Below are 24,733 nucleotides of genomic sequence, written 5' to 3' on the forward strand. Positions count from 1 at the left end.
AAAGGTCCAATGCATCATGGCAGATGGGTTCCTTTGATAAACCTTATTGCATTACCATAAACGCTTTATTCTTGTAGTATTATTCTCGTAAAATGTAGATTTTTTTTGTCTCAATTTTATGACTAGTGTATTTTTGACTTTTTTTCTCATAGCTTTACAATTTATTCTTGGATATTTTTTTCTTTGGTCTTAATACTCTGTCGTAAGTTAGAGATACCAGTCAACCTATGAAGCACGTTCTTGGACTGTAGGAGGAAGCTGGAATGTCTGGAGAAAACCCACACATGCACAGGGAGAACACGCAGCCCCAAACTCAAACAAATGATTGAAAAAAAACCTCCAAACTGTACATAAACATTCCAGGTTTTAGTGTTTTTGCAGCTCTGGTAGTTTGAACTAATGCTTTTTTTTTGTTTTAGATAACCCTTGTGCTATCCTACGCACTTTGACATTGGGAATTGGTTCATCTAGACCCACTAGACCAGAGGTGGGCACTGAGGGCCGCATTCCTGCATGTTTTCCAGCATACCCTGCTCTGGCATGTTCTAATTGGCTGGACACACCTGAACCAGGTAATCAGCCATGAGTAGGGGAAGAGTATCTGGAAATCATGCAGACACACCGGCCCTCGAGGCCTGGAATTGCCCACCCCTGCACTAGACAGTGCTCTGAACCTTTTTTCTTCAATGATTTGTGATCTTCACTGGTGTCCATGGATTACATGAAATCTTTCCACCTTTATCCACCTTTGTCATGGTAGGGAGAACACGTCAATGGTCATCTTGACCCCATAGGATAGCACAAAGATTAAGACTGCACAGAATCCATGAAGGCACATGCACAGAGTGAAATATAAGAAAGAAGTAGGCAGAATGCTGCAGGAGCTCGGTGTGCTTTATTAGCTACTGATTAAAGGTAGAGGACACGCCTTAGCCAGAACCTACATAATCGGAAGAAACAGAACACACATTGTGCTTGTGGCCAGCCTTCATCACAAAGGCAAAGATTCAGAAGTTTGTCATTTCAGGGTCTGTGTGTTTTTTGAGGATTCCAATCTCCACAAAAAGCAGTTTGCTTTTAGGAAAAAAAAGATCATAATAGTGTCTAATGATTGAAATGTACAAACTATTGAGTCATGTTGCATGTTGGTTAATTTCTACAATGACGTCTTAGAGCAGTTTTTGTCATAGGAGGCAAGAAGAAGTATGTGTCATGATTTAAAGCTTTTATCACATCCACAGGTGACGGGGAAGCAGAGTGTGACAGTGAGAAGAAATACCAACATCGATATACTGAAACAAAGAAAAACGAAAACCTAAAAGCTACTCTTTGGTGGCAGGAGGACCGGTCGGTCAGTCGGTCGGTTGGGCCTGTGGATGTGTCTCGCCCACTCTAGAGGGAGGGACCGTGGGCGGGCTCTGTCTTTAAATTGCTTCAACATAGTTGGCGGGCAGCATGCCGGTCTTGCCGGTGCGCTGCACGGTGCCGTACATCCAGCCTTCGTCGATGGACTGTACGTTAACTATGACATCGCCGTCTTTGAACGACACCTCGTCGCTGTCGGCTGCCGTGTAGTCGTACATGGCACGTACGGTTTTCTGAAGGAAATGAAGGAACCGGTTAGTGTACTGTGCTTAAACATCTGACATAAAATGGAAAAAAAATACATGAAAGATTGTGGGCCTTTTAGGTTCTTTTGGATCAGAATTTGTCAAAACTGAGGAAGTTCTGGGTGTTGTCAGTAAAGACAATTTATTTGCTAAACATATTGTCATTAATCTTAGTCGGCCTCTTTACCTGCACACCAAAAATCTATTCATTATCTGGTTTCTTGAGCTAATAAATTATCCAAGTGATCATGTAAAAAAAGGATGATCAGAATTCTTTTGTCCAATAATAACAGTTATTTGAATAAAAGAAATGGGTCACACCTAGATTTCTCCCCAGATTTCCTATTTCTATCGACATAATACGTGTTTATGCTATTTTTGCTGTATTACTGTAACAGGGAAAATGGGCAAAAATGAAAGAAACCATAGTAAATGGTAGTCAAAGAGTGAGACGAAAACAAAAAGTCACATGTAGATGTTTGCTAAAAGCGAGTTTTTTGAAACTAGATTTCAGAGATTCCATGTGAATATGTCAGATCTAATCCTTTTGGTTCTGTGATTATTGGTATTTTTGGTGATTAGTTTGTTACTGACCCCAGTGGTGGAGGGGTGTGAGGGGACGGAGGAGACAGTGGTCTGCTGGGTGGCCACAGATGACGACCTCTGCTGTAGCTCCACAGTCTTAGCCTGCTGGTAACCTGGAAATGTCAACAGGAAAGGGGAAAACAGTTGTAAATTCATGAAAACAGACCACTTTGGGTTATTATCCACAATCGTTTGGATTATTCACCAATAGAGCTGGTCATGAAGCCGTTGCTGTAGAGCGACAGGTGGTGGTCCGCATCCTGGGACACCTCTGACTTCTCATCCGCCATGCCGCTCAGGGCGCTGGTGGAGCGGGAATGCTCCTTGCTGCGCCGCTGGGCTTGGACTATCAGGTCGTGAAAACATCGGATGAAATAACCACGATTATAAAAGAGGCTATGATGGATCTCACACGGAGGTTTAGAGAGGATCCTGTCACTGATCTTTCACATGTTCACTTACACTTCATAAATAGGTGTATTTGATTCATCCAAAACAATCTATAGACACTTTTTATACTTATTTTATGGGGTACTAATAACCCTTGTGCTATCCTAGGCACTTTAACGTTGGGAGTTGGGTCATCTAGACCCACTAGACCACATGTGTCAAACTCATGGCCCGGGGGCCAAATGCGGCCCTCCACGTCCTTTCATGTGGCCCGCGAGAGCATAAAAGCTTTTAAGTAATAATAAAAATTGGTGTGTATTTATTTATATCTAGGGCTAATCAGACTTGAAATATGGGAAATATACATTAGAACTTAAACACTATCCATATAACCTAACCTGACAGAATCAAATGTAAAAGGATTTATGCTAGAGTAACAAGCAAACGTATGTTTTCTATGCAACTGTAATTGTCACTTTAAAAAGTTATAATAAATAGATAAATGAGTAATTTAACATTAAGGAGTAGTTACATTTATTTTCATTACATTTAGTTACATGTATAAGTTATATCTGGCCCTTTGAGGACAGACACTATGCTGATGTGGCCCTAAGTGAAAATGAGTTTGACACGCCTGCACTAGACAGTGCGCTGAACCTTTTTTCTTCAATGATTTGTGATCTTCACTGGTGTCCATGGATTACATGAAATCTTTCCACCTTTATCCACCTTTGTCATGGTAGGGAGAACACGTCAAAGTAAGGGTGGGGTCATCTAAGATAGCACAAGGGATAAGCAGATACCTCCTCATTAGACCAAATAGTAAACCCAATTATAATCAGCTGGGAATTAGGCTAATCTGTCTGTCTATCTATACCACAGAATCATCGTCTCTGTTGGGGATCTTTTTTTTTCAAGCCTCACCTGACATCATATGCAGACTCCTGGATTGGATGTTGTCCTCGGCGGGATCATAGTCAAACACAGAGCCAGGGTTGGTGCGCCAAACACGCAAATCTTTAAATTCAGAGAAAACGACTTGATCAAACAAAGAATCCTTAGGGTTGTGTGCAGAAAGGAATGTTCTAAGTCATTTTAGGCACCCTGCTATTGGTAAAACCATTAAATAGCACATAAATATGGATCAATCTAACAATAGAATAGCTCACATTTAAAATGTTGTTGCTGTCATTGCAATACTAATGTTTACACATTATAGCAAAAGCTTTCAGTTATGAAGACGAAAAAGGTTTTCATAAAATGGTTTGGTGTGTGACTTCTGGACCTGTGATGGTCTCCTGGTCGTGCTCGATGGCTCGTCTCCTCTCCATCTCCACCACGCGCCTCTGGATGCCGCGGTAGCTGATGTCGCTGAAGTCCTGCGTATTCCTCTTGACCCGCTCCGTCACCGGATCAGAGGTGGTGGAAGTGAAGCTTCCCTTACTTTTCTCAAAATCTTCATGGTATTTTACCTAAGGAGTCAAACCCACAACCTCGGTTAGGTTTATGCAAAAAAACTGCATTGAACTGAAAGACGTTCTGCAGACAACAAAGATAAAACCAAATGATTGATGCCAAAAACTTCCATACAGAAAGATGGATAGAGCTGAGAAGGATGATCATTGAATCAAGTGATGTAAATCCCTTTTTTGTTATTACACTAAAGAAGTGAGGGATGAGGTAGGAGATGTGTCATGACAATTTAAGGTGAAACAGTTCAAGCGTAGCAACTTTGACAGAAAAAAAACTAAAGAAAAAAATGTTCTTAAATAAATATTCCTATATGGAAATTCTTTTAACAACTTTTAAAGCAATTTACATCTAGATGGAATCTTTTCATCTGTAACCCCGAATATTGTCAGCAAACTAACAAACATCAAACACTAAAGTTGAAGCTCAGCATCTGCCCACTCCCTTTCCAGCATTCCTACACTTCCTTGTTATAAATAATTATTGTTGTCATCATTATTACACGGGGTGCTGTTGGTAAAGTTGCACAGTCATTGCAAAGTCCTTTTTCCCCCCCTCATAATACAGGCAAAATAACCAAAAAGATTGCTGTTAATATTTGACTGTTCAACTTGACAAACAGGATCCCATTTCATCATCATTAAATTTTGTTATAGTGGTGATTGTTTAACAATTTGTTGTTAAGAATTTTTCTTTTTATCTTATTTGATATCATATTTGACATCTCCATGTTTGACATCTCCATGTTGTTCAAATAAGAGTTAAAATATGCTTTGCTGTGGCAATGAACAATTGATGTTTTGCACTGGAAACCTCCAGGGGGGTATTCCAGGAAGCATGTTTAAACTACCCTGACTTTAAGCCTGAACTCTGGCTGAAATCCGCCTGAACTTGCTTACTCGGGGTATGTCGACTCCAAAAGACCGGATATGAGTTGGCGTAATTACGCTCGACTTGGTAACCCTGGGTTAATGCACGTGCACGTCAAGTACATAAAGGTATTCTCGATGGATCGCCGATTTCCGAAGTCACCGTGGAAACGCGTGGTGAAAAAAAGATAGCGCTATACTTCAGTGAGACGGAGTCTGAGATTAATGACGGCGTATGAAGATTATACGTCCATCAAAAAAGTAATATGGCTGCATCATCAAAAGAAAGAGTTTCTGCTTGTAGTAGAAGAACAGACAAAGTAAACGCACAAGTTTCTGATATTATTTCCATTTTCCTTGTGAAGCATATATATGTATATATAACTGTCATATTACTCCAATTCAATTAATATTTTTTCCATATTAATGAATTATAATTCTTGAACTATCAAATGTCCAAGTTTGAGCCGGCAGATATGCTAATGCTATTTTTTTAACAATAAAAAGAACAAAACAATGTGCACATAGTGAATACTTCCAGTTAGGAACTTTCCAACATTGTCATTACACCAAAATGGAGCAGGGCTGCTATATAAACTCATCATCCTCTCCCTCCCTCTTACTCATGGTGGAGAGACTTAAGTATACTAGGACAAAATAACTCAGCAAAACACACTAAAACAGCTAAACAACTAAACACATTTGGTCAAAAACGCATACTTGAACCCCAATCCGTCCAGACAGGCAAAGGGAATGGTGTCCCATAATCCTTTGAGGTGCCGAACTAACAGCAGCACCAAAGTTACACCTACTTAATTGAATTAATTTGAATGAAAGTAAAATAACTGTCTGAAAACTACGTGTTATTTTTAAACTGACTTAACAAAAAAAAAAGATTTTTAATTATCTTAACTGAAGCAAATAATTAGGTTAGATCAACAAAGTTTATTTTCCAACATCCATATGTGGTCTTATCACCCTCGACGGTGGAAAAAGTATTATCTGAGCTTCTTCATCCACTAAATCATCTTCAAATGGACACGCCATGCTGCTTCACCTCTCTGAAAACAAACTAACCTTCAACTAAACCTGCTCCAGACCAGGTTATGTTCAGAGCATGAGTTGCCATGGCAACTTGACATACCCTGAAACATACCTCTATTTCTGGAACCGAAAGCTGAGGTTATCAACTTCCTTAGCCTCAAACTTACCGTGGGAGCTAACATAACCTGCTTTCTGGAATACCCCCCAGCTTCCAGCTGCATGAATATTTTATAGATTTTTGGAAAGTCCCTTTAATGTTACAAATTAGTCAAAGGTTGGTAGTTACTTCTTTATTTGCAACCATCGTTGTGTATGTTTCACTCTTTTTCCTGTTTATTATACAAGGGCCTTGGACTTAAGCTGACACTCTGTCAGTTTACCCTTAGCACCTGACGTTTCTTAAGCAGATTTGAGTATAAGTATAGCAAGTCTATTATAGACCATGTACGTGTAGTGTAGGATGTATACGAACTCAAAACTTCTTCAGACTAAATTGAAACATAAGTTTACAATACACGGACAGCATATAAAACGTAAACCTCAAGCAAACTGCTTCGCTTTTAGTATAGACAAATATACCGTACTATACTTGTAGTACACTTAAATAAACTACTTTTTGCTAATCTGTGATCAAGGTTCAACCTTTTTTCTGCAGTTTTCTGCTTTTAACGTCAGCACTCTAGTTTCAAGGGTCAGTATGACCTTTGATTTTTTTCTGCCACCTGTCATAGAACTTCATCTGAACCACAATAAACTGATTTTCTTTTCTCCAGAATCTCAGCGACCATGGTAAACCCAATCAAATGTTTTCTATTGTATGTGTAGCAGAGAAATGGAGAAAAAACAAGGTAAATAAAATACAGCAAATCGTCTTCTTTTGACAGTCAAGTGAGAAAAATGAGCAGACAGCCTCGTTTCAGTGCTGAGAACAAGCCGTACCCCTGAGATGATCCGCTGGGTCTCCCTGACGCGCCTCATTTCAGGCGTGTCCAGGACGAAGGCGGCCTTGCCTTGGACCTGTTTGCGGAAGCTGTCAGAGTAAAGCACCTGCAGGAGAGAGGAGGAACAGAAGACATGCAGTGAGCATCTGACGCTTTCAGTCCTGAAGGCATCATTCAGTAGCTTTTAGCGTTAGAGGCAACAGAAAAAAGAAAAAAAAATAGAGGGAAACACAGAGTCACTGGGAGTATTACTGGGACTTCAGACAAATGAATTAGCAAGGAAAGGTTTAGAGTGGAGTTATGTTCCGTTCTTTGCAGGGAAGAGGAAGAGTAGTGTGGTCATCATGAGAGGTTAAAGGTGATGATGTGTGCAGACACACTGCAGATGGTGGAATCAAACACGTCCGCTTCATTAATACAATTAACCAGAGCAAGAGACAAGTCAGTTAGGAAGAGGTTAACAGCAGGTTCTGGAGGGGGTTCTGAAGGTACCGAGCTAATGTTCTCTTGGTTCCTTTTGACTCGCTCCATCTCTGGAGTGAACACCACAGGAGTTCCCTTGGCTGAGCTGTCCTTATAGAAAACCTGGAGGATGGAAGCACAGCGCCCCCCATAGGGCGTATTTAGACAAAAGAAACACAAAAACCACACAGCTATAGGACTTGTTTCTAGACTTCTTGAGGATTCAGGTCTTATGAGAAAAAAAAATACAAATTACAATGAAAAATCTTCAAAAACTTTTGGATATCTTTAATCAGAGTCTGAGAAATTGGTCCTATAGTGTGATTGGTCCTGGTAGCTCCTGTGGAACCGCCAGGACAAGGCTTCCCTGATGGTTAGAAAAGGGCTATTTTCACAGACCAAAGAGGAGAGACTGATGAAGAGGATTAAAGATGAAAAGAAGAGGATGGAAATTAAAGATAAGGTTCGGGGTTGTGGGGTAAAATGGCAGGAATGAAGGTCAGGAAACTGCACTCTGAGCCTGAATTAGAAAGACGTGATGAACAAGGAGACAGCAGAAGAGAGGAGGTATTACTGTCCACTCTCAATTGTTAGGAAGGAGCACAAGTGGATCAGGTTTGGTTCCACTACCGAGCTGATGTGCCTCTGGGTTTCTTTGACCCGCTTGACTTCAGGAAGATCCGGTATAGCAGTGCCTTGACCCAGAGAGTCCTTGTATTTAATCTACCCAGCAGAGGTTTTGAGCAGAGAAAGTGGAGGGAAAACAGAACCAGATCAATAAAGAAAGAACTACAGGGGAACAAAAAGAAACAACACAAACACAGAATAGCAGACATGACGACAGGAAGCACACTTTGGTCCTTTGAGTTCTGTTACAGAAAGAGTTTAAATCATCACAAAGGCTCACTGGTGTTATGCATTTAGCTAGATGACCAGAGAAGCTCTAGAAATGTGTTACAATAGATTTTGAGGGATGTGAAGGGCGGAGAAGCAGGGGGGTGGGGGTGGGGGTCACCCATGGAGTACCATGCTAATGTTCTGCTGATTGCGTTTAACGCGCTCCATCTCTGGGGTCTCTGAAACTGAGGTGCCTTGTCCCACTCCTTCTTTGTAGTGACGCTTTGAATGAGACAGCACAAAAAAAAGGTCAACTTTTGAGATACACTCGGGGTTAGATTAGTGTTTCAAAGCAGGGGAAGATGAAACGACGAAAAGGATAAGAAAAGAAAAGCTGAGAAGTGTTGAGTTTTAAGGAAAAAGGAAAAATATGGAGGAAAATTGGTTTTCCAGACCAAGTTTTGGGGTAGAAGAATAAAAAGGGGGGGAAATGATTAATAGTATAGAGTTGATCATAGTTAGGATGAAAAAAGAAGTCTGTACGGTGAAGTAAGTTTGGGATAATGATTAAAAGGAGGAGAATCACTAAAGTCCTTTTTCATCTACCAGACTGATATTCTTCTGGGTTTCTCGGACCCGCTTGACCTCTGGGAGATCTGGTATGGCTGTGCCTTGACCCAAAGACTCCTTGTATTGTATCTGCCCATTACAAACGTCACAAAGGCAGAGAATAAGACGACAGAATATGGACGGCCATGTTCATCCAGAAAGCAGAAGAGCTCATCACAGGAGGGTTTTAGTGATGGGGGAACGATGGCGTCAGTAGGGTAAAAAACCGTCATATTGTTTTGGCAACAGATAGAAGTTTGTTCCGTTTGTTCTAGATTTATGTTTATGAACACAAAATAGTTTCTAGCTGCTTCCATGACTCAATAGAAGACAGAAATGCTTTTTATCAACATGTGTGACCACAGATAAACATAAATATGTCAAAATTATATCATGGAGAAGCTACCGTCACTTCCATGGAACTAGTAGTCCTGCTTTCAACAAGTGGAGAGATATGAAGCAGTTTAAAACACAGAGAAAAGATCTCGGTCCTCCCAACAACATCAGCAGCTAAAAGAACATTTAAGGTCAAGTATATTCGCTATGTTGAAAGGAATGGAGAAGAATCTTTTTGTGACAAATGAGACCAAATTATGATAAATGGCCATTTAGAACTGAATGACTTGAGCATGCTTATGGAGTAGGTTTTAAATTCTGTTGGTTTTTAGTTGTAGTTTCAGTGCATTTTGCAAAAGGCTTGAGGAAAATAATATTAATGAAAGAATAAAAGTCTAACAGAGACAATACTTGGATTCTGTTGATTAAGGATCCTCATAAATCAATGCAAAGGAGCGCCCCCAAAAAATTCCTCCCCACATACGAAGTAACAGTGACTTGAAGTTTTGACTCATAAAGGTGACTGCGATTGTGGTGCTCTTAATTTGGGAACAAACATCCAAACTTCCTCTGCAGGATGTCTCATTTCCTGTCATACAGCGATCTAACTTTGAGGGGGAAAAAAGGGCATTTTATGTATTCTGTTTGGGACTTTTAGACAAATAAAAGTCAAAAGAGTGTACTTTCTTTTTTTGCTCCAAATTTACATTTTTTTTAAACTAACAGTTTTCTTTGCAGTGATAAACTCAAACAACATCAAACAAGGCAGGTTTAAAGTCATCTCAGGGGGGGAGAGATGAAGAAATGTGAAGCATGGAGGTTGAGGACATGATGGAGGGCGGGGTCAAGGGCAGGGTCACTCATCCGAGTACCGTGCTAATGTTCCGCTGGTTCCGTTTAACTCTTTCCATCTCAGGGGTCTCGGGCAAAGCGGTTCCTCCTCCCAAATCGTCTTTATACTGAATCTTTATTTGGATGGGGAATGAATGAGTGAGTTATTATCCTTGTCACTCCTGTTTAGGGTCCTGAAAGCTTGATTTAATGTCCTAATTAAACCTCATTTTGTGCCACAAACAAACAACAAATTTAAAAGCACACAAAATATATCTTCAGTGCAAAACTTGGAGGGAAAAAACAGGAGAGGTACAAATGTTAGACATCACTTAAGGGTGAGTTGCAAAAAATAAAACACTGCAAAAACAAACAAACAAACAATGATGCTAACGCCACAAAAAAAAAAAAGATAGTGTGTTAACTAAAGAAGAGCACACAAGCAAAGTAAAGGTAAATTTTACAAGAAAGAAAAGTTTCTAAAGTCGTTATAGAAACAAATCTGACGACACGGAGTGAATACCGAGCTGAAATTCTTTGTGTTTTCTTTAACGCGGAGCATTTCAGGAGTGTCCTTTACAGCAGACACTTTGCCTTTTATGTTTTTTAGGTCAGTCTGGTACTGAAGCTACAAGAAGAAGAAAACAACAACAACAACGCAGATAAAAATGCTCATTAGTGGCAGTTGAAACTAAAAGGAGAAAAATCTGGAAGAGAAAAAGCAAAGAGAAACATGTTCTAACATCACAACACTGATTTAGGAAAGAAAGAGAAATCAAACGACTTCAAATGAGACAAAAACATAGAAATTTGACAGCAGACGGGGACAAAATGCTGTGTGTATCTATACCACATCCCCACCTAGTGGTTATTCGTCCCTCCCACCTTTAAAAAAACTAAATGCACCTGTTCATGTGCGACATGTGTTGGCTCCTACAGGACCTGGGGATCCAAAACTGCAACACCACCTTCTCCATAAACAAGTGGATAGAAGACGACTCCTCCGGGTTTGACTTACTGTGCTGAAGTTTCTCTGGTTCTCGCGGACTCTCTGCATCTCTGGAGTGTCCAGAACAGGAACATAGTGAGACATGGTCTTCTCTGCCTCCTCTCTGTACTTTTTCTGTTGGAAAAGGATCACCGATCGGAGGAAATTTTAGTTGAAACGCAAAACAAAACGTCAACTTTGTGGCTCTGGTTTCAGAGTGGTCAGGTCCTCCACCTGGCTGACGATGTTTCTCATCTGCTGAGCGTGGATGATGTCGGGGGTGTCGATCACGGTGGTGTAGCTGGCCCGGTCCATCTCAGCAGTCTGCTTGTACTTAGTCTACGCAACAGAAGCTGCCAGTCACCGACTTTACAACACCCCAAAACACTGGAAACTATACTTTTATATACTTTTTAGACATTGATGTTGTATCAGGTTTGAAGTTGGTTTCTCTTTGCTCTACACCTTCACTTATCAATCAGCACAGACCAGATTAAGAGCTAAGGTCTAGAAATAAATAATATTCAAATTAGTCAAAATCATTTTGCTTTAGACTCTTGACAATAGAAAATTCCTCCAAAAACTTAAATTACACAGTAATTCTTAAATCAATTTTAATTTTCAAGTTCAATAAATGCTAGACTGGCATTAATTTGGAAACACAAATTTAGATTTATGTACAAAGAACAAGTTATTTTTTATGTTTCATGAGGATTAATTATAACGGGTCAACTTGTACTAAGATCATATTCTCATTTTGTTCACATTTTGTCCTAAATTGAGTCATTTCCACTTATTACACTAGTTTTTTGTGACCTTAATCAAAATGAACTACAATTGAGTACATAAAAACTGAAGAAACTGAAAAAAATGATATCTTGTTAAGTAAAAATTGCAGATAATTTGACTGCTTCCTATTGTTTTTCTTCTCAAGATCTTCTTCTGTTTTTGGGCTACCTCTTTTTGCAGCGTTAACTGCAACTGCCAAGTGAATTCTTCTGTGCACGAATCATTCACGAGCAGCAAATTTGAATACTTTTAAGCGTACTGCCTGATTTAACAACACAAGTCCAACCTGACTGAGGATATCGGTGGCGTTCCTGGCTCTCATGAAGTCCGGGGTGTCCGTAGCCAAAGCCAACATTCCATGGCCCTTGATGTCCTGCTCCAAAGATTTCTTGTACTCCCTCTGTAAAGGGGAAGACATTGTTGCGAACAAAAGGAGTGCAAATCAGGAAAAGATTTTTAATTGCCAGTACTTATTTAAACGGAATTGGGCTGCAAATGAAAAAGGACAAAAACACCTATATGGGAACAGGAAGCATAGAGGTTAGCAAAAATTAGGGATTTCTAAGTGAGGACCAGAGGACCAAATATGATAATTATAGCAGAAAACTAGACACCAGCAGTAGTCAGGTGTTAGGAACAACAATCTAAGGCCAAATTTGTTTCCATTCTTTTCAACGTTCTTTTTCAAATGGTTTTTAAATCCAACTAAAACATCTGTAAACTAATCTCATAAACATTCAATGAAAATAAAAGAGAAATTAAACTTTTTTTTATATATATATCTGAGTAATTTACAAATATTTTGATTAATGTCCAGGAGAGGAAGACGGGGGAAAAAAGACAAATTAAGTAGCAGGGGTCATTTTTTAAACTATTCATAAACTGTAAAATGCTGAAAAGTTAGTGACGTCAAGAGACCAAGCCAAAGCTTTTTTTTTTTTAGGTATATGATCAAGCGTAGTTAAGAGGGGAAAGGTATCATCAAGAGCGGGATTAACTTGGATAAAAGAGCAATGCCACTTCCATCACCCCTCAGACCGTCGTACCTCACAGAGGATCTGAGTGGCATTCTTTGCTCTCAAAAGCTCCGGAGTTTCCTCCAGTACAGTTAGCCCTTTACCCTTCACTCCCTCCTCTAGATCCTTCCTGTACTCTTTCTACGCAGCAGAAGAAGAACAGAGACACTGCAGAGAAGGGCACACGGATCCACCAGGCCAAAGCATCCAGACAAAACAGTGGGCAAGCTTTGCTTCTTGCCCCTTTGGCTCAAAGTCACCAAACTTCCAGAAAAAAGGAAAACCTTTCATTGTCATTTTAAAAAAAAATCATTTTCTGACAGACAGTGGAGATATTGATGACTTTGGCAAGAATTTTACAAAAATACAAACATTATTTTTGATCAAATGTGAAAAAACAGGACATGAAAACAGGACAAAAATCCCAATGTAGCATGCAAACTTGACGATGAAATGCTTAGTGTGTTTACCAGCTTACAGAGACATGCATATGGTGACGTGGATATTTGATTAATGCCAATGAAATCAGGCTTTAGCTGTTACCATGGAAGAACCAAAATGAAGTCTGGGGTTTCAGCAAATCAAGACAGAAAGAAATGTACAGCTGTCCTGTAGTCTCAGTATGATTACAAAGAACAGATGATGTCAATGAAGGGGGAGGTGAAACCAGGTCCACTTTGCTGTAGTTACCTCACTGACTATTTTGGTGGCGTGTCTGACATGAACCATTGCAGGGGTGACCTCCAAGCCTGAGAGGTTCTTCCCCCTCATGTTCTCCTCAAAGTCCTTCTTATACTCTTTCTATTTGTTGCAAAAAAAAAACAACAAGACAGGGGACAGACAGAACTCAGACAGCGACATGCAAGCAGTGCTGGTTCACAATGCAGCCACTTTACTGACACCCTCCCGCCCACCACAGCACTGAACCTCTGTATCTACACAAGGTGAACTACTTTAGCTGACTTTTAATGGGGGAAAAAAAAAAGAATTTTTGACTAAGTGGAAATAAATCCTAGTTAAGGGTGTAACGGTTCACTTTAACTTTGATTCCTATTATAATTTTGGTTGGCGATATGATTCATAGTTGATATTGGTTCATCTTGAACAATCTGATTTACTGATCTCAAATCAATCCAGAACATCTTGAGCCAAAAATGTAGCCAGTGTAACTCAGAAATAAATACCTGGTACTGAACAGTGGAGGTGAAGTTTTCCAGTTTCCTTGCTTTTCTTGTAAGATAATCATGTATAAAATTAAACATGTGTACAAACAAACAAGTACACAAGAAGTTTAATTTCCCACCGTTGTTTTTCCTCATCCAAATATCCAAAGGGAAAATTCATAGAAACGTTCTAGCACACTGTACGGTCACATGACTTTGCTAAATTCAAAGTGTTTCCACACATTGGACTGATCACCTTTTTTCTGACATCACATGTGTGCTGTCCGCTGTGATTGGTTGTTTTTAACGTTATAGTAAAATAAACCTACCATGTCTCAGTCCAAATGATATTTTCCAATATCATTATAATCAATTCAGATCATTTTGAAGTGATTTTTTTAATGGTATGTCTTGATTTGAATAACAATTTGCCTCAGACTGATCCATCTAGTTGGATTGTAGGAACATAAATCGATTCATTGATTTCTCGTTACACCCCTAATTGCACTCTATAGACGGGCACAGATATTAATTTTGCTTTTGTCTTTAAGTCAGGACTGGGAGTCGTGACACATAAGCAGCTAGGCACATTTCCTTTTGACACATTTCACATTGCCTCCAACTGGTTTGCATTTAATAGCTCAGTGCAAAAAAAAAGAGAAAAACCATGTGCTATGATTCATATTGTGGCTTGAAATTGCCATTTAGGATCCTTAAAGGCACTGTAAAATGCTTTTTTGGCAAGCACCAAACAAACGTAAACATTTCTTGCAAATACATCACAGACACAAGACTGTTTCTGACAGAGAGAGGAAGCCTGCTTCTGCAGTCGCCTTTAGCTCACACTGTCGGAGCATTTACCTGGCTCTGCATGTGCTGGGCCTCTTTGGCAGTCACATATGTGGGGGTCTCAAAGTCCAGCATAGGTTTGCCCTTCTCCTTCTCATACTTTTCCTTGTATTTGACCTGAAATAAACACACATTTAATGGTTGTGGATGAACAGTAAAAAAAAAAACTGTGTTGCAGAGCATTATCTGACTTTACTGATATTTTCATAGATGTGTTGGTGGTTTATTTATCAGGATTAATTGCATTTTTTTTGGACTCCTTTGATTTAAAAAAGGTAGGATGTAAATAAGACGGTCCGCATGTGAGAGGGAACCGGCACCTGTAGACAAAGCACGAATTCATCCGTTTGACAAGTGTTAGTTAGTCGGTTCCAACTTACGTTGCTCTGCAGTTCAGAGGCCTCCTTGAGATGGAGCTGCTCTGGTGTGTCAGCAATCATGTGGTAGTGACCCTTACTCTCTTCAAATTTCTTCTTGTAGCAGTACTATGTGGAATTGCCAGTAAAGTAAAGCAGCTCAGTACAACAAGCAGAAAGAAGACTGTCTTTCTGGCATTATTCTTATCCATAACATTTAAAAAAAAAAAAGAGTTTTCTCTTTTGACAGCAAATAAAAGCAAAGCTAAAACTTTAGTGAATTAAAAAAGGGGGTAGGGTTTTGTGTTAAAAGATCATTTATGAAATACCACATTTTGTCTAAACGAGAGAGGCATTAGTTACAAAAAGGTAGCAGCGTGAGTCGGAGGCGAGGAGGGGTAAGGATCACCACCAGATGAAGACACAACATGATGGGTGTATGGATGAGGAAGCTTAGTGTTTGAATTCATTAGAAAGGGGTTAATAAATGTTTGGTTGTTGTTGTTACTGTGGGATAAGGAGGGTTAGACCCTCTGCAGAGATGACAGCGCTCAGAGAGAAGTGGCTCTCAGAGACAGCTGGAGTGTGGAGCGGTTAGTGACTCGTGACGTCTTACGTCGCTGGACAGTTTGCTGGTGCTCAGGTTGTGCTGCATGGACAGAGATTCAGCCATGTCCGTCACAGGTTTGTGGATCTTCTTCAGGTCCCCCTTATACTTCACCTTTGGGTTGTGATAACAAAGTCCAAAGTGTCAAAGTTTAGTTATTACAAAAATAAAATTACAAGAATTTTACAAAAGTTTACGACGGCAACTCAACTAATCTGCATAGGTTTCTTACAAATATTGGATCAATTCAAGACATTTGGTTACAAGAAGGATTATTACAACATAAAAATAATATATACCAACTAGGGATGCCACAATTCCCTGTTTAAAACTGAACTGTGTGTTTATACCACTGGACTGAATTGCTGCATTCCTACAGTATATATGTGTCTTTTATATTTATTGTAATCTTTCATAATGTATGCATGTTTATCAATAACACTCATGGGTATTTTCTCTGATTGTCTTGTAATAGTAGTTACATTGTATGTCCTTTTAATTGATATTTTCAATTGTTGTTTTTAGATTTTCAGGTAGACATATTTAACATCTGTCAGGCTTTTAATGTGCACTGTTCCTGAGAAATAAAATGATAAAATTAAAATATGTTTGCATGTGTTTATGTTGAAAGTGTGCTAAATTTGATAGATTTCATATTTTTTACATTACACCAGGCGCCAATTGAAAGGGTTTTCTTCATAATGATGTGCTTATTAGCTAATTTAAAAAAATAATTTTTTTTCTAGTTTTTTGTAATAAACAAATCATATATTAATCCAAAACAAACCCAAAAATTGAGGTTTTCTCATGTTTTGTGGTATTTTGATGCATATTCAAAACTAATCAGAGAAATATAAAACATTCTGAATTTTCCCAACAGGTAAGTCTTGCTTTCTTGATTCAGAGCTCTATGACATGGACTTCTATGACCTCACGTGTCATTTGGATCATTCCTGCTAAATGGAAGCGCTGCAGTTTCATAAGCACTTACCTCACTGGCCAGTTCATTGGCGTCCTTCAAAGTCTTGTAAATCTTGCTCTCTTTCATATCATATTGTGGTCTTTTTCCCTTCATTTCCTTATCAAACTTTTCCTTGTATTTCACCTAATGTCACATGAATAAAAGTTAGCGTATGCAAAGGCAGATTTATGGACTTATAGTACTAAATACAGAGGGACAACATTAGGTTTCCGATACTCTATACAATATCTACATATTAAACAGGTTTTCTGAGTAAACCAAAGCAGTGAAAAAGTAAAACAATCTGGAAAAGTAAAGTTGCGTCACATTTATATTAGTTGTAGTAAATAATACCAATATAATTTCTAAAAGTGTTTTCAGTTGGAAATTGAAAACAGCACTTATTTAATAGCTTTAGAAAATAAAAAATGTATCTATGAAACATTATGATAATGTTAACAAAAAAAGAAGTCTAAATCTATTTAAAATTCATAAAAAATAATGGGAAAAAGGAGCAGAACAAAGGACATTTTCAGGATGAATATCTACAAAATCTTCACTCTCAAAGAAAACGTTCTGACTAAGAACCAGAGACGAGATAATAACCTTTGAAAATGCTTTTTCTTGTGCTCAGCAGTACATAAAACGCTGAAGGCGATGATGAACTAACAAAAATCTAAAAAATCTAAACATGTGTAAGTTGGTAGGAATGGAAAGATAGTAGAGACACACAAGTAGCAGCAGCCCTGTAGGTTTAGTAAATTAACCTCCTTACATCACTAGTCACCGCACTCATTTTCTTAATGTGGCGCATCAGGGGAGTGTCAAAGGAAGAAGCTCCATGGAGGGAGGACTTGGCCTCCACCTACAAAGCGCAGTGAGATGGAGGGATGAGAGTCAAAGGACAGAAACACAGAGGAAAAGAACAGGATTAGAAGTAAGAAGTACGAACAGGAAGGAGGAAGAGGAGAAATGTAGGAATTTAAGGATGGAGGGAGACAATGATATGAGCCGTTAAACATGTATCTGTGCTATTATGAAGGTACAGCAACAGATTAAACGTGGAATTATGGTGCAGGATGGCAGGGGGAGCGATGCGAAGAGGCTGCAGATTCAGTCATTAGTCCAACAAGACAGCGGCAAAGCATCAACCTTTACAAGTTAGTTTATACGAGCTAATCTGAAATAAGGAAATAGGGTCCCTAGTTTACTTTTTGGTCACCGCTGACTGGCACTAAACAGCTTAGAAGGCAACAAATATATGATGGCTTCTCTACTAAAATGTTTCGGGATGCGGCCAGATGGTAGCCAGGAACCAGATGGTCTATTTGGTTTGGTTGTACCTGGCTAGTAAGCTGGGACACACGAGTTGCCAAAGCAATGTCTGGGCGGTTGGCCAGAGAACCTCCGCGGCTGGCCTCTTCACGAGCCTTTTCACGATAGCCAATCTGATGAATATAGGACCAAACAAGCATCACTGGACCATGCAAAAGCCAAAGCTATATGGGTACACACACACGTTTGTCTTGTTGTTGTTTGTTTGTTTGTTTGTGTGAGTTCTATAGTGGAGTATTTGCTGTTGACAGAAGTCATGAGGTTGGGAATCAATTTCCAATTGAAATAGATCCAATTCAACCCAACATGGAGGTAATTTTTACATTTTACATTTCATTTTGAGCTCAAAGTTTTAAACTGAACAAGGTGGGTAACTGTTTTTTAAATCTTCAATGCTTACAAAAAGAAATACTGGCTTTCTGTTGCGAAAATAAAAAAAAGGGTTTAAAAACACTCAGTGGATTGAATAGATAAACAATAGAATCTTGTGATTCAAAATCCACTTTATTGGTAAAAGAAATCATTCCTAAATTCCAAAAATTTCTCCAGATCTCCAGTCTAATTTAATGGTGTTCTAAGTTATATCAGTTTTTTTGAATGTACTTTTTGGCCTTCTAAGATTTCTAATAAGCAGAAGAGTGTTGTTTATTTGTCTCCCAGATGAGTGCTTGAAGATAATCCGGCTTGTGCAGTGCCACAATGAATGGTGACCTTACACATAGTGGCTACCGTGGAGGCTGGTTTCTTAACCGTGAACCGGACACAGCTTTACCTCGCTGATGAGTTTAGTTGCCTGGGTGGCCTTCTTGATGTCAGGTCGGTCGACTACAGTAGTGTAATGCAAGCTGGCTTTGGCGTCTTTTTTGTAGGCAACCTGTGTGATTGTGCAGAAGAGAAAACTCGTATCAAAAAAGCATCAACATTCGGGATACTCAAGATCAGGCATGTCCAAAGTCCGGCACGCTGGGCAGTATTCAAATTTCCACTTATCTGCAGGCTACTTTCATAGAATCAATAATACCCTCACCCCTCCAGCATTTTCCTATACACCGTGTGTACGATTTCTAGATTGTGATTGGCTAAATTGCATTTTAAGCCGTTGTTAACCTGTGGCAACACTGTCGGGTGGGCTTTCTGTGACACTTTCCAGCTAATTTCTTAAATGTCAATTGTGCATAAAAAAGGAAGGTCAACAATGAGGGCTGCCGCTTCCTGGACAAGTGGAAACTGGATATTTCAGTGAAACTATGCATAGCTAGCTGGGAATGAACAGTGGAAAAAATTGAAAGTAATTTTGCAAAAATGTATTCAGATGTATATGTTTTTTTATGTGAAGAAATGAAAAGTACCCATTACAATAAAATGCTTCATTTGCATTTCATGTTATTATAAGGGTTCAAAGAATCTCAGGCCGAATGGTTGGCCCCCATCTCCACCTAACCCAATCCGGCCCTCTTTGGACACCCCCTGCTCCAGATGGTGCGTTGAAATGACTCACATTGCTCTGATTCTTTGCTACTTCCATGGCATGCTGAATATCCGGAGGCACGATCATGTGGTTATACACAGACTTGCCCTTTTCCTTTTCAAACTTGGCCTTGTACTCTTTCTAAAAAAGAAAGGAGAGAAGGAGCGCCGGTGAGTGAGGCAACTAGGAGCGATGAATTTGAGCTATTCTTTTTTCAAAACAAAAAAAGGTAACTGTACCTCACTGACTAGCTTGTTGACTTCCTTGCTGTGGGCGGTGTCACGCGTCTCCTTCAGGGTGGTGAAGGAGCCAGATTGCATGACCTTTTTACTGGCCGCCTTGTATTTACTCTGAGGAAAATGATGTATTAAAGTCATAAGTTTCAAAAAAGTTAATTAACCCAACGCTATTTGGAAATAATTAGTATTAATTTCTTTAACGTGTATTTTCTTTTATCCAGTTTTCAATAAATGTATCATTAATTAACATCTTGAATAGATTTGATAAATCTATGTATCTTTATTCTATTTATCCCTATTTATTCCTTTATCCCTTGTGTCATCCTATGGGGTCCAGATGACCCGATCCTTGCATTGACATGTTCTCCCTACCATGACAAAGGTGGATAAAGGTGGAAAGATTTCATGTAATCCATGGACACCAGTGAAGATCACAAATCATTGAAGAAAAAAGGTTCAGAGCACTGTCTAGTGGGTCTAGATGACCCAACTCCCAACGTTAAAGTGCCTAGGATAGCACAAGGGGTATTTATATTGCTGAAATTGCTAGAGATCCATGAAAATAGTTTTGGGACCAACAATTTAAACTTAATATGTGACTTTGTGGTTGGCCATATAGAGGAAAAACTTTCTGTTGAGTCCTACCTCTGACACCAGTGAGCGCACAGCCTTGGCATGGAGAATTTGAGGAGTGTCCAACACAGGCACATAGTTGCCTTTGTTCTTCTCATATTTCTCTTTGTACTTCACCTGGAAAAACAAAACACTTGTATGTTAAAATACAGGGAATCACCTCACAAAATGGTTATTTTTTTGACCTTCTGATGAACTAAATTAGAGATGAAACTAATAGAAAACTCACGTCACTGGCCATTTCGCTATTCTTCTTGTACATGACGGTGTACATGTCAGTGGCTACAGGTATCACACAGCCCTTCATCATCTCCTTGTCATATTTGTACTCAACCTGGGGGTTAGGCAGAGTTTTGGGGGTCAGAGCGGAGCTGTTCAGAGTAATAAAAAGCCGGTCACAAGTGTTCAGAAGAGCTCACATCACTCTGCTGCAAGGAGTTCTTTGCAGCATTGATGAAGTCAGGTCTGTCAGTCGTCCAGATCCACTTGTTCTTGGTCTGCTGATACTTTTTCCTGTAGTCCAGCTGTAAATAAAGTTTACAGTTTAATAAAGTTTTTTTTTCTAGATGTTTCTCGCTGATTCCGTCACTGAAGCAGCTTACATTGCTGATGTTCTTGTAAGCCTCTTTGGCAGCACGGATTTCGTGAGCCTCGGGGTCCATGTTGATCTGGGCCTTGCTCCTTTCATACACCTCTCTGTACTTCAACTGTAAGACGCAAAAAAAACAACATTACATTACATGTTGGAAAATATTCTGACTCCATACAGAAATGTTAGGACTGAGTTTGGGGGAAGCTTTACATCACTGGTGATCTCCTTGACCCTCTTCATGTGTTGTTGGTGTGGAGTGTCAAAGGGCAGAGAGTATCCCTTAGCCTTTGTCATGTTGTACTCCATTCTGTAGATGACCTGAGAAGATCAAGCGTTTGTTTACAGTCAGAAATAACCCAGAACTACCACAACCAAAGAACATTGTACCATTAAAAAAGGAATTTGAGAGGAAAATGAATAGAACAAAACTCACATCACTGATCTTCTTGCTGCGCTTTTGGGTCTCATACATAGGAGTCTCCAGGACAGAGGTGAACTTGTCTTTGGCACGTTCATACTGCTCCCTATATTTCCACTGATGGAGGACAACAGCACAAACATTCAGAACCGATCCTCAATTTAAGCACACATTAAATCATTCACTTTGTATTTGAAGTATTAGAACTTTTATTACTTTAGATTTATGCAAAGATGCGAGAACTATTTAAGAAAATTATTTTTTTTTAAACTAAAAAAAAAACGAAAACCTAAATTGTACAATTTAATAACGTAAACAATTTAAAATTAAATTTACAAATTTTGATTGTTCATAGAAACCCACAGCAAAATATGTGATACCTGCAAATATTTAAAACCTTGTTTTTAGACATTCAAGATACTTCTTTTTGCTCTGCACTTTTCTAAAAGTCGAGAATTTTTTGTCTCATTAACAGCCAAGATCTTAAAATGAGGAAAGTATGATTAAAATGAGTCAAAATCTGTTTGCTTTATACTCCTGTCAAAAGAAAACTTGGTTTAGAGCTCAAAAACGCTCAAATCAATTGATTCATGAAACATTCAAAAGGGATCTGACGTATGTATTTTTGACAGAATTACTTCATGACATGGAAAAGCCACAATAAATCTCTCAAAAGGTTTTTTAAATTAAATGCATTTGTTTTGAGGTTCATGATATGGGGATTTATGAAGATGGGCCAACTTTTACTGAGATCATATTCTTTCATTTCCATTTATTTTACTATTTTTTTGTCACTGTAATCCAAATAAAAAACAATTAGGTCCATAAAAACTCAGAAAATACAAATCTTTTGCCTAAAACTAACAAAAAATACTTACTATTGGGCTGTTTAAAGTAATTCTAAAGTAATTTTATCTAACAGTTACCTTTTTTGCTTATTTTTCCCTTTGTGAATGCCTGTGGGGAACTCCTTGTTTCTAGATTTTGTTCTCTTAATATAACATTTCTTGTAAATACAATTATTTGCTGCATGGACAGATATTGTTACTACTGTCTAGCGGTTTTCTCCGTAAGAGTCGTCTTTTTTTCCCGATATTTAGACTACCTTTTTGTGCAGTGCGACTTGTACTGTAGCTTCTATCAATGATGACAAATAACACAATAATATAGTTATTGAAATGCTGACATGCACAATCCCACAAATCATGCAATAAAGTGCAAACAAGCACAAAGAGATGCAACTTTATGGAAAAATGAGAACGAGTGTTGTTACCGACTGATGATGAAAGTCTGAAATCATGGCTTAAGATGAAGAGAAGACCATGGCAGGCTGATTATTTTCCGACTGTTTTCTATAAAACTATTATCTATAGATAATAGCTCTTCTTACTTAATTTCAGTGATATTTGTAAAAGCTTTTATTAACCTCCTTATAACTTATTGGATTTATGTTTTGCCCATCCTCCTTTATGTTTTTCCCAGCTTTTAATTAAATCAATGCTTCAATCCCTGAACACATGGACATCTCTTGATGCCTCCAGCCTTTCGGTTTTGCTTTAGAGCACTAACGCTGTAACACCACCAGAGATCTTTTATTTTCTGTTCTGCTCTACAAATTTAAAAAAAAATATCTATTTGGTCAAATTTTTTTTAAGTTTCTTTAATTCTTGTTTGATTGATTTTATTCTTTTTCACCTGTGATGCATTTATATGTTTTATCCGCGTATTGTGTTGGTTTGAGTTTATGTACATCACTTTGGGGCTCCTTGGTTGGTGGCGGAAGGTGCTCTAGAAATGAAGGAATGAATGAAAAATGAATGAAATTCCTTTTTTTCTGCTGTAAACTTCTTTACACTTACTGACAATAAATGACTGCCCAGAAATTCAAAGTAAATTAAATATTTATTAGGATTTGTAAATATCTGATGGTGGGATTAAAGCTTGAAAAAGACTGATGGGATGAATGGAAGTTACGTTGACTGATGGGATGGAAAGAGCTTCTAGGTGAGCATCAAACAAGTCTCTGTCTCTTTACCTGACTGCCCATTGAGGACTGGCAAAGGGCTGTGAGAATGTCAGGGCGTAGTAACACATTGCAGCCACCCTTTAGCAGGTCCTTTGCTCTGGATTTATACATTTTCTGTCCACACAAAACAACAACACAAACACAGCATGCCTGAGTTTCTATATAAAAAGACAGGGGGGGGTAGAAATGGACTTGGAGAGGAACCCTGGAGATTCAAGCTGTATGTCTTCATCTGTGCCAACAGAGAGAGGCGAAAGTTGGCAAAGACAAGTGCTCTGATGGAAACAGATGCAGCTTTGAGACAGCGCTTCAGTGGGACTATGCACGGTGACCTGTGAGGGACAAAAAGGAGGCCGGGACTGACAGACAGGAACTGTCGGGGCCATGCGACGACCAGCACCAGCAGCTCTGCTGACAAACCTCATGCACCGGCGCGACAGGTCTGAAGGGTCGCAGCAGAGTCGGCAGGCGGGTGCTTCAGCACAACCAGGGGCGTTTACCTGGCTCATGTTGTTGTTTTCCCTGGCCAGCTGGTATCTAGGGTCATCTGTGGTTATGGTGAACTTATCCTTGGTCTTCTCATAATTAGCTCTGTAGGCCCTCTGCTCAGAATGTCAGAAGGTTGTTAAAACAAATGCCTAGAAAACTGTGGGGTGCTGCACTTTTTTTGGAAATAGAGCCCATTAATACAAGTGAAAGTCAACAGTCATTTTAAACTCTCTGCATTTTCATAACCCTCAAAAGAGTGTGTCAAAGCAATGATCAAATAATGCCAAAAAAATACACCATCTTTTACCTCCAAGCTGAAAGTCCAATAGAGATGCAAAGAAACATAAATCATTTCAATGAATACTTTAGAAAAAAAGGTTCATGGCTGCACTAAAGACCCAAACATTACATTTGACATTTTTTTTATTGCATTCAGAATAAAAGAACTCACATCGTTGATGAGGACGGAGGCATTCTTCGCAGCCTGGAAAAACGGCGTGTCGCAGGTGTATTTAAAATTGCTTCTATTCTTCTCAAACGAGGCTTTGTAGAGTCTCTGTGAGGAAGAGGAAACCACCAACATTTAGGAACAAATTGCAAACCTCCCCCCCACTTGTGACATGAGACGTGCAAACAAATCTGATACGTCACCTCACTGTAGAGAGTCTTGTTCCTCTCGGCCTGCTGCATCTCAGGAGTGTCCCATGCGTAGCATCCAATACCCTTCAGCCATTCTAGGTCCTCCTTGTACTTGACCTGCAGTGATGATCAGAAACAAGGATTACATTTAATATCACGTCTGTTCTTATATATAGTGTCT

At 39.1% G+C, this 24,733-nt stretch overlaps 1 protein-coding gene across 25 annotated transcripts in view; it reads right to left on the minus strand.

The window, feature by feature from the left end:
• Window positions 1-873: 873 nt before the first annotated feature.
• Window positions 874-24,733, minus strand: part of neb (nebulin) — a 61,354-nt gene continuing 37,494 nt past the window's right edge. For 5 of the 25 annotated variants that reach the window (XM_023951055.1, XM_023951076.1, XM_023951075.1 and 2 more), the window contains 35 exons: window positions 24,565-24,669; window positions 24,365-24,469; window positions 23,434-23,538; window positions 21,414-21,515; window positions 21,191-21,298; window positions 20,991-21,095; window positions 20,808-20,912; window positions 20,618-20,722; window positions 20,401-20,505; window positions 19,756-19,866; window positions 19,547-19,657; window positions 18,821-18,922; window positions 18,057-18,161; window positions 17,489-17,578; window positions 16,744-16,857; window positions 15,762-15,866; window positions 15,170-15,274; window positions 14,802-14,906; window positions 13,468-13,578; window positions 12,808-12,918; window positions 12,048-12,161; window positions 11,207-11,311; window positions 11,003-11,107; window positions 10,508-10,612; window positions 10,026-10,118; window positions 8,815-8,907; window positions 8,398-8,490; window positions 8,002-8,094; window positions 7,402-7,494; window positions 6,908-7,015; window positions 3,871-4,057; window positions 3,510-3,602; window positions 2,401-2,541; window positions 2,205-2,308; window positions 874-1,598 (listed from right to left, as the gene is read on the minus strand). In XM_023951055.1, the coding sequence (XP_023806823.1) occupies window positions 1,425-1,598; window positions 2,205-2,308; window positions 2,401-2,541; window positions 3,510-3,602; window positions 3,871-4,057; window positions 6,908-7,015; window positions 7,402-7,494; window positions 8,002-8,094; window positions 8,398-8,490; window positions 8,815-8,907; window positions 10,026-10,118; window positions 10,508-10,612; window positions 11,003-11,107; window positions 11,207-11,311; window positions 12,048-12,161; window positions 12,808-12,918; window positions 13,468-13,578; window positions 14,802-14,906; window positions 15,170-15,274; window positions 15,762-15,866; window positions 16,744-16,857; window positions 17,489-17,578; window positions 18,057-18,161; window positions 18,821-18,922; window positions 19,547-19,657; window positions 19,756-19,866; window positions 20,401-20,505; window positions 20,618-20,722; window positions 20,808-20,912; window positions 20,991-21,095; window positions 21,191-21,298; window positions 21,414-21,515; window positions 23,434-23,538; window positions 24,365-24,469; window positions 24,565-24,669 (3,816 nt within the window). In that variant the 3' untranslated portion in view covers window positions 874-1,424. Of the gene's footprint in view, window positions 1,599-2,204; window positions 2,309-2,400; window positions 2,542-3,509; window positions 3,603-3,870; window positions 4,058-6,907; window positions 7,016-7,401; window positions 7,495-8,001; window positions 8,095-8,397; window positions 8,491-8,814; window positions 8,908-10,025; window positions 10,119-10,507; window positions 10,613-11,002; window positions 11,108-11,206; window positions 11,312-12,047; window positions 12,162-12,807; window positions 12,919-13,467; window positions 13,579-14,801; window positions 14,907-15,169; window positions 15,275-15,761; window positions 15,867-16,743; window positions 16,858-17,488; window positions 17,579-18,056; window positions 18,162-18,820; window positions 18,923-19,546; window positions 19,658-19,755; window positions 19,867-20,400; window positions 20,506-20,617; window positions 20,723-20,807; window positions 20,913-20,990; window positions 21,096-21,190; window positions 21,299-21,413; window positions 21,516-23,433; window positions 23,539-23,924; window positions 24,027-24,364; window positions 24,470-24,564; window positions 24,670-24,733 lie in introns of all 25 variants that reach the window. The other 20 variants (XM_023951054.1, XM_023951061.1, XM_023951056.1 and 17 more) reach the window with 20 other exon arrangements.

Source organism: Oryzias latipes, chromosome 21 (genome assembly GCF_002234675.1).
Source record: "Oryzias latipes chromosome 21, ASM223467v1".
In the NCBI taxonomy this organism is placed as follows: domain Eukaryota; kingdom Metazoa; phylum Chordata; class Actinopteri; order Beloniformes; family Adrianichthyidae; genus Oryzias; species Oryzias latipes.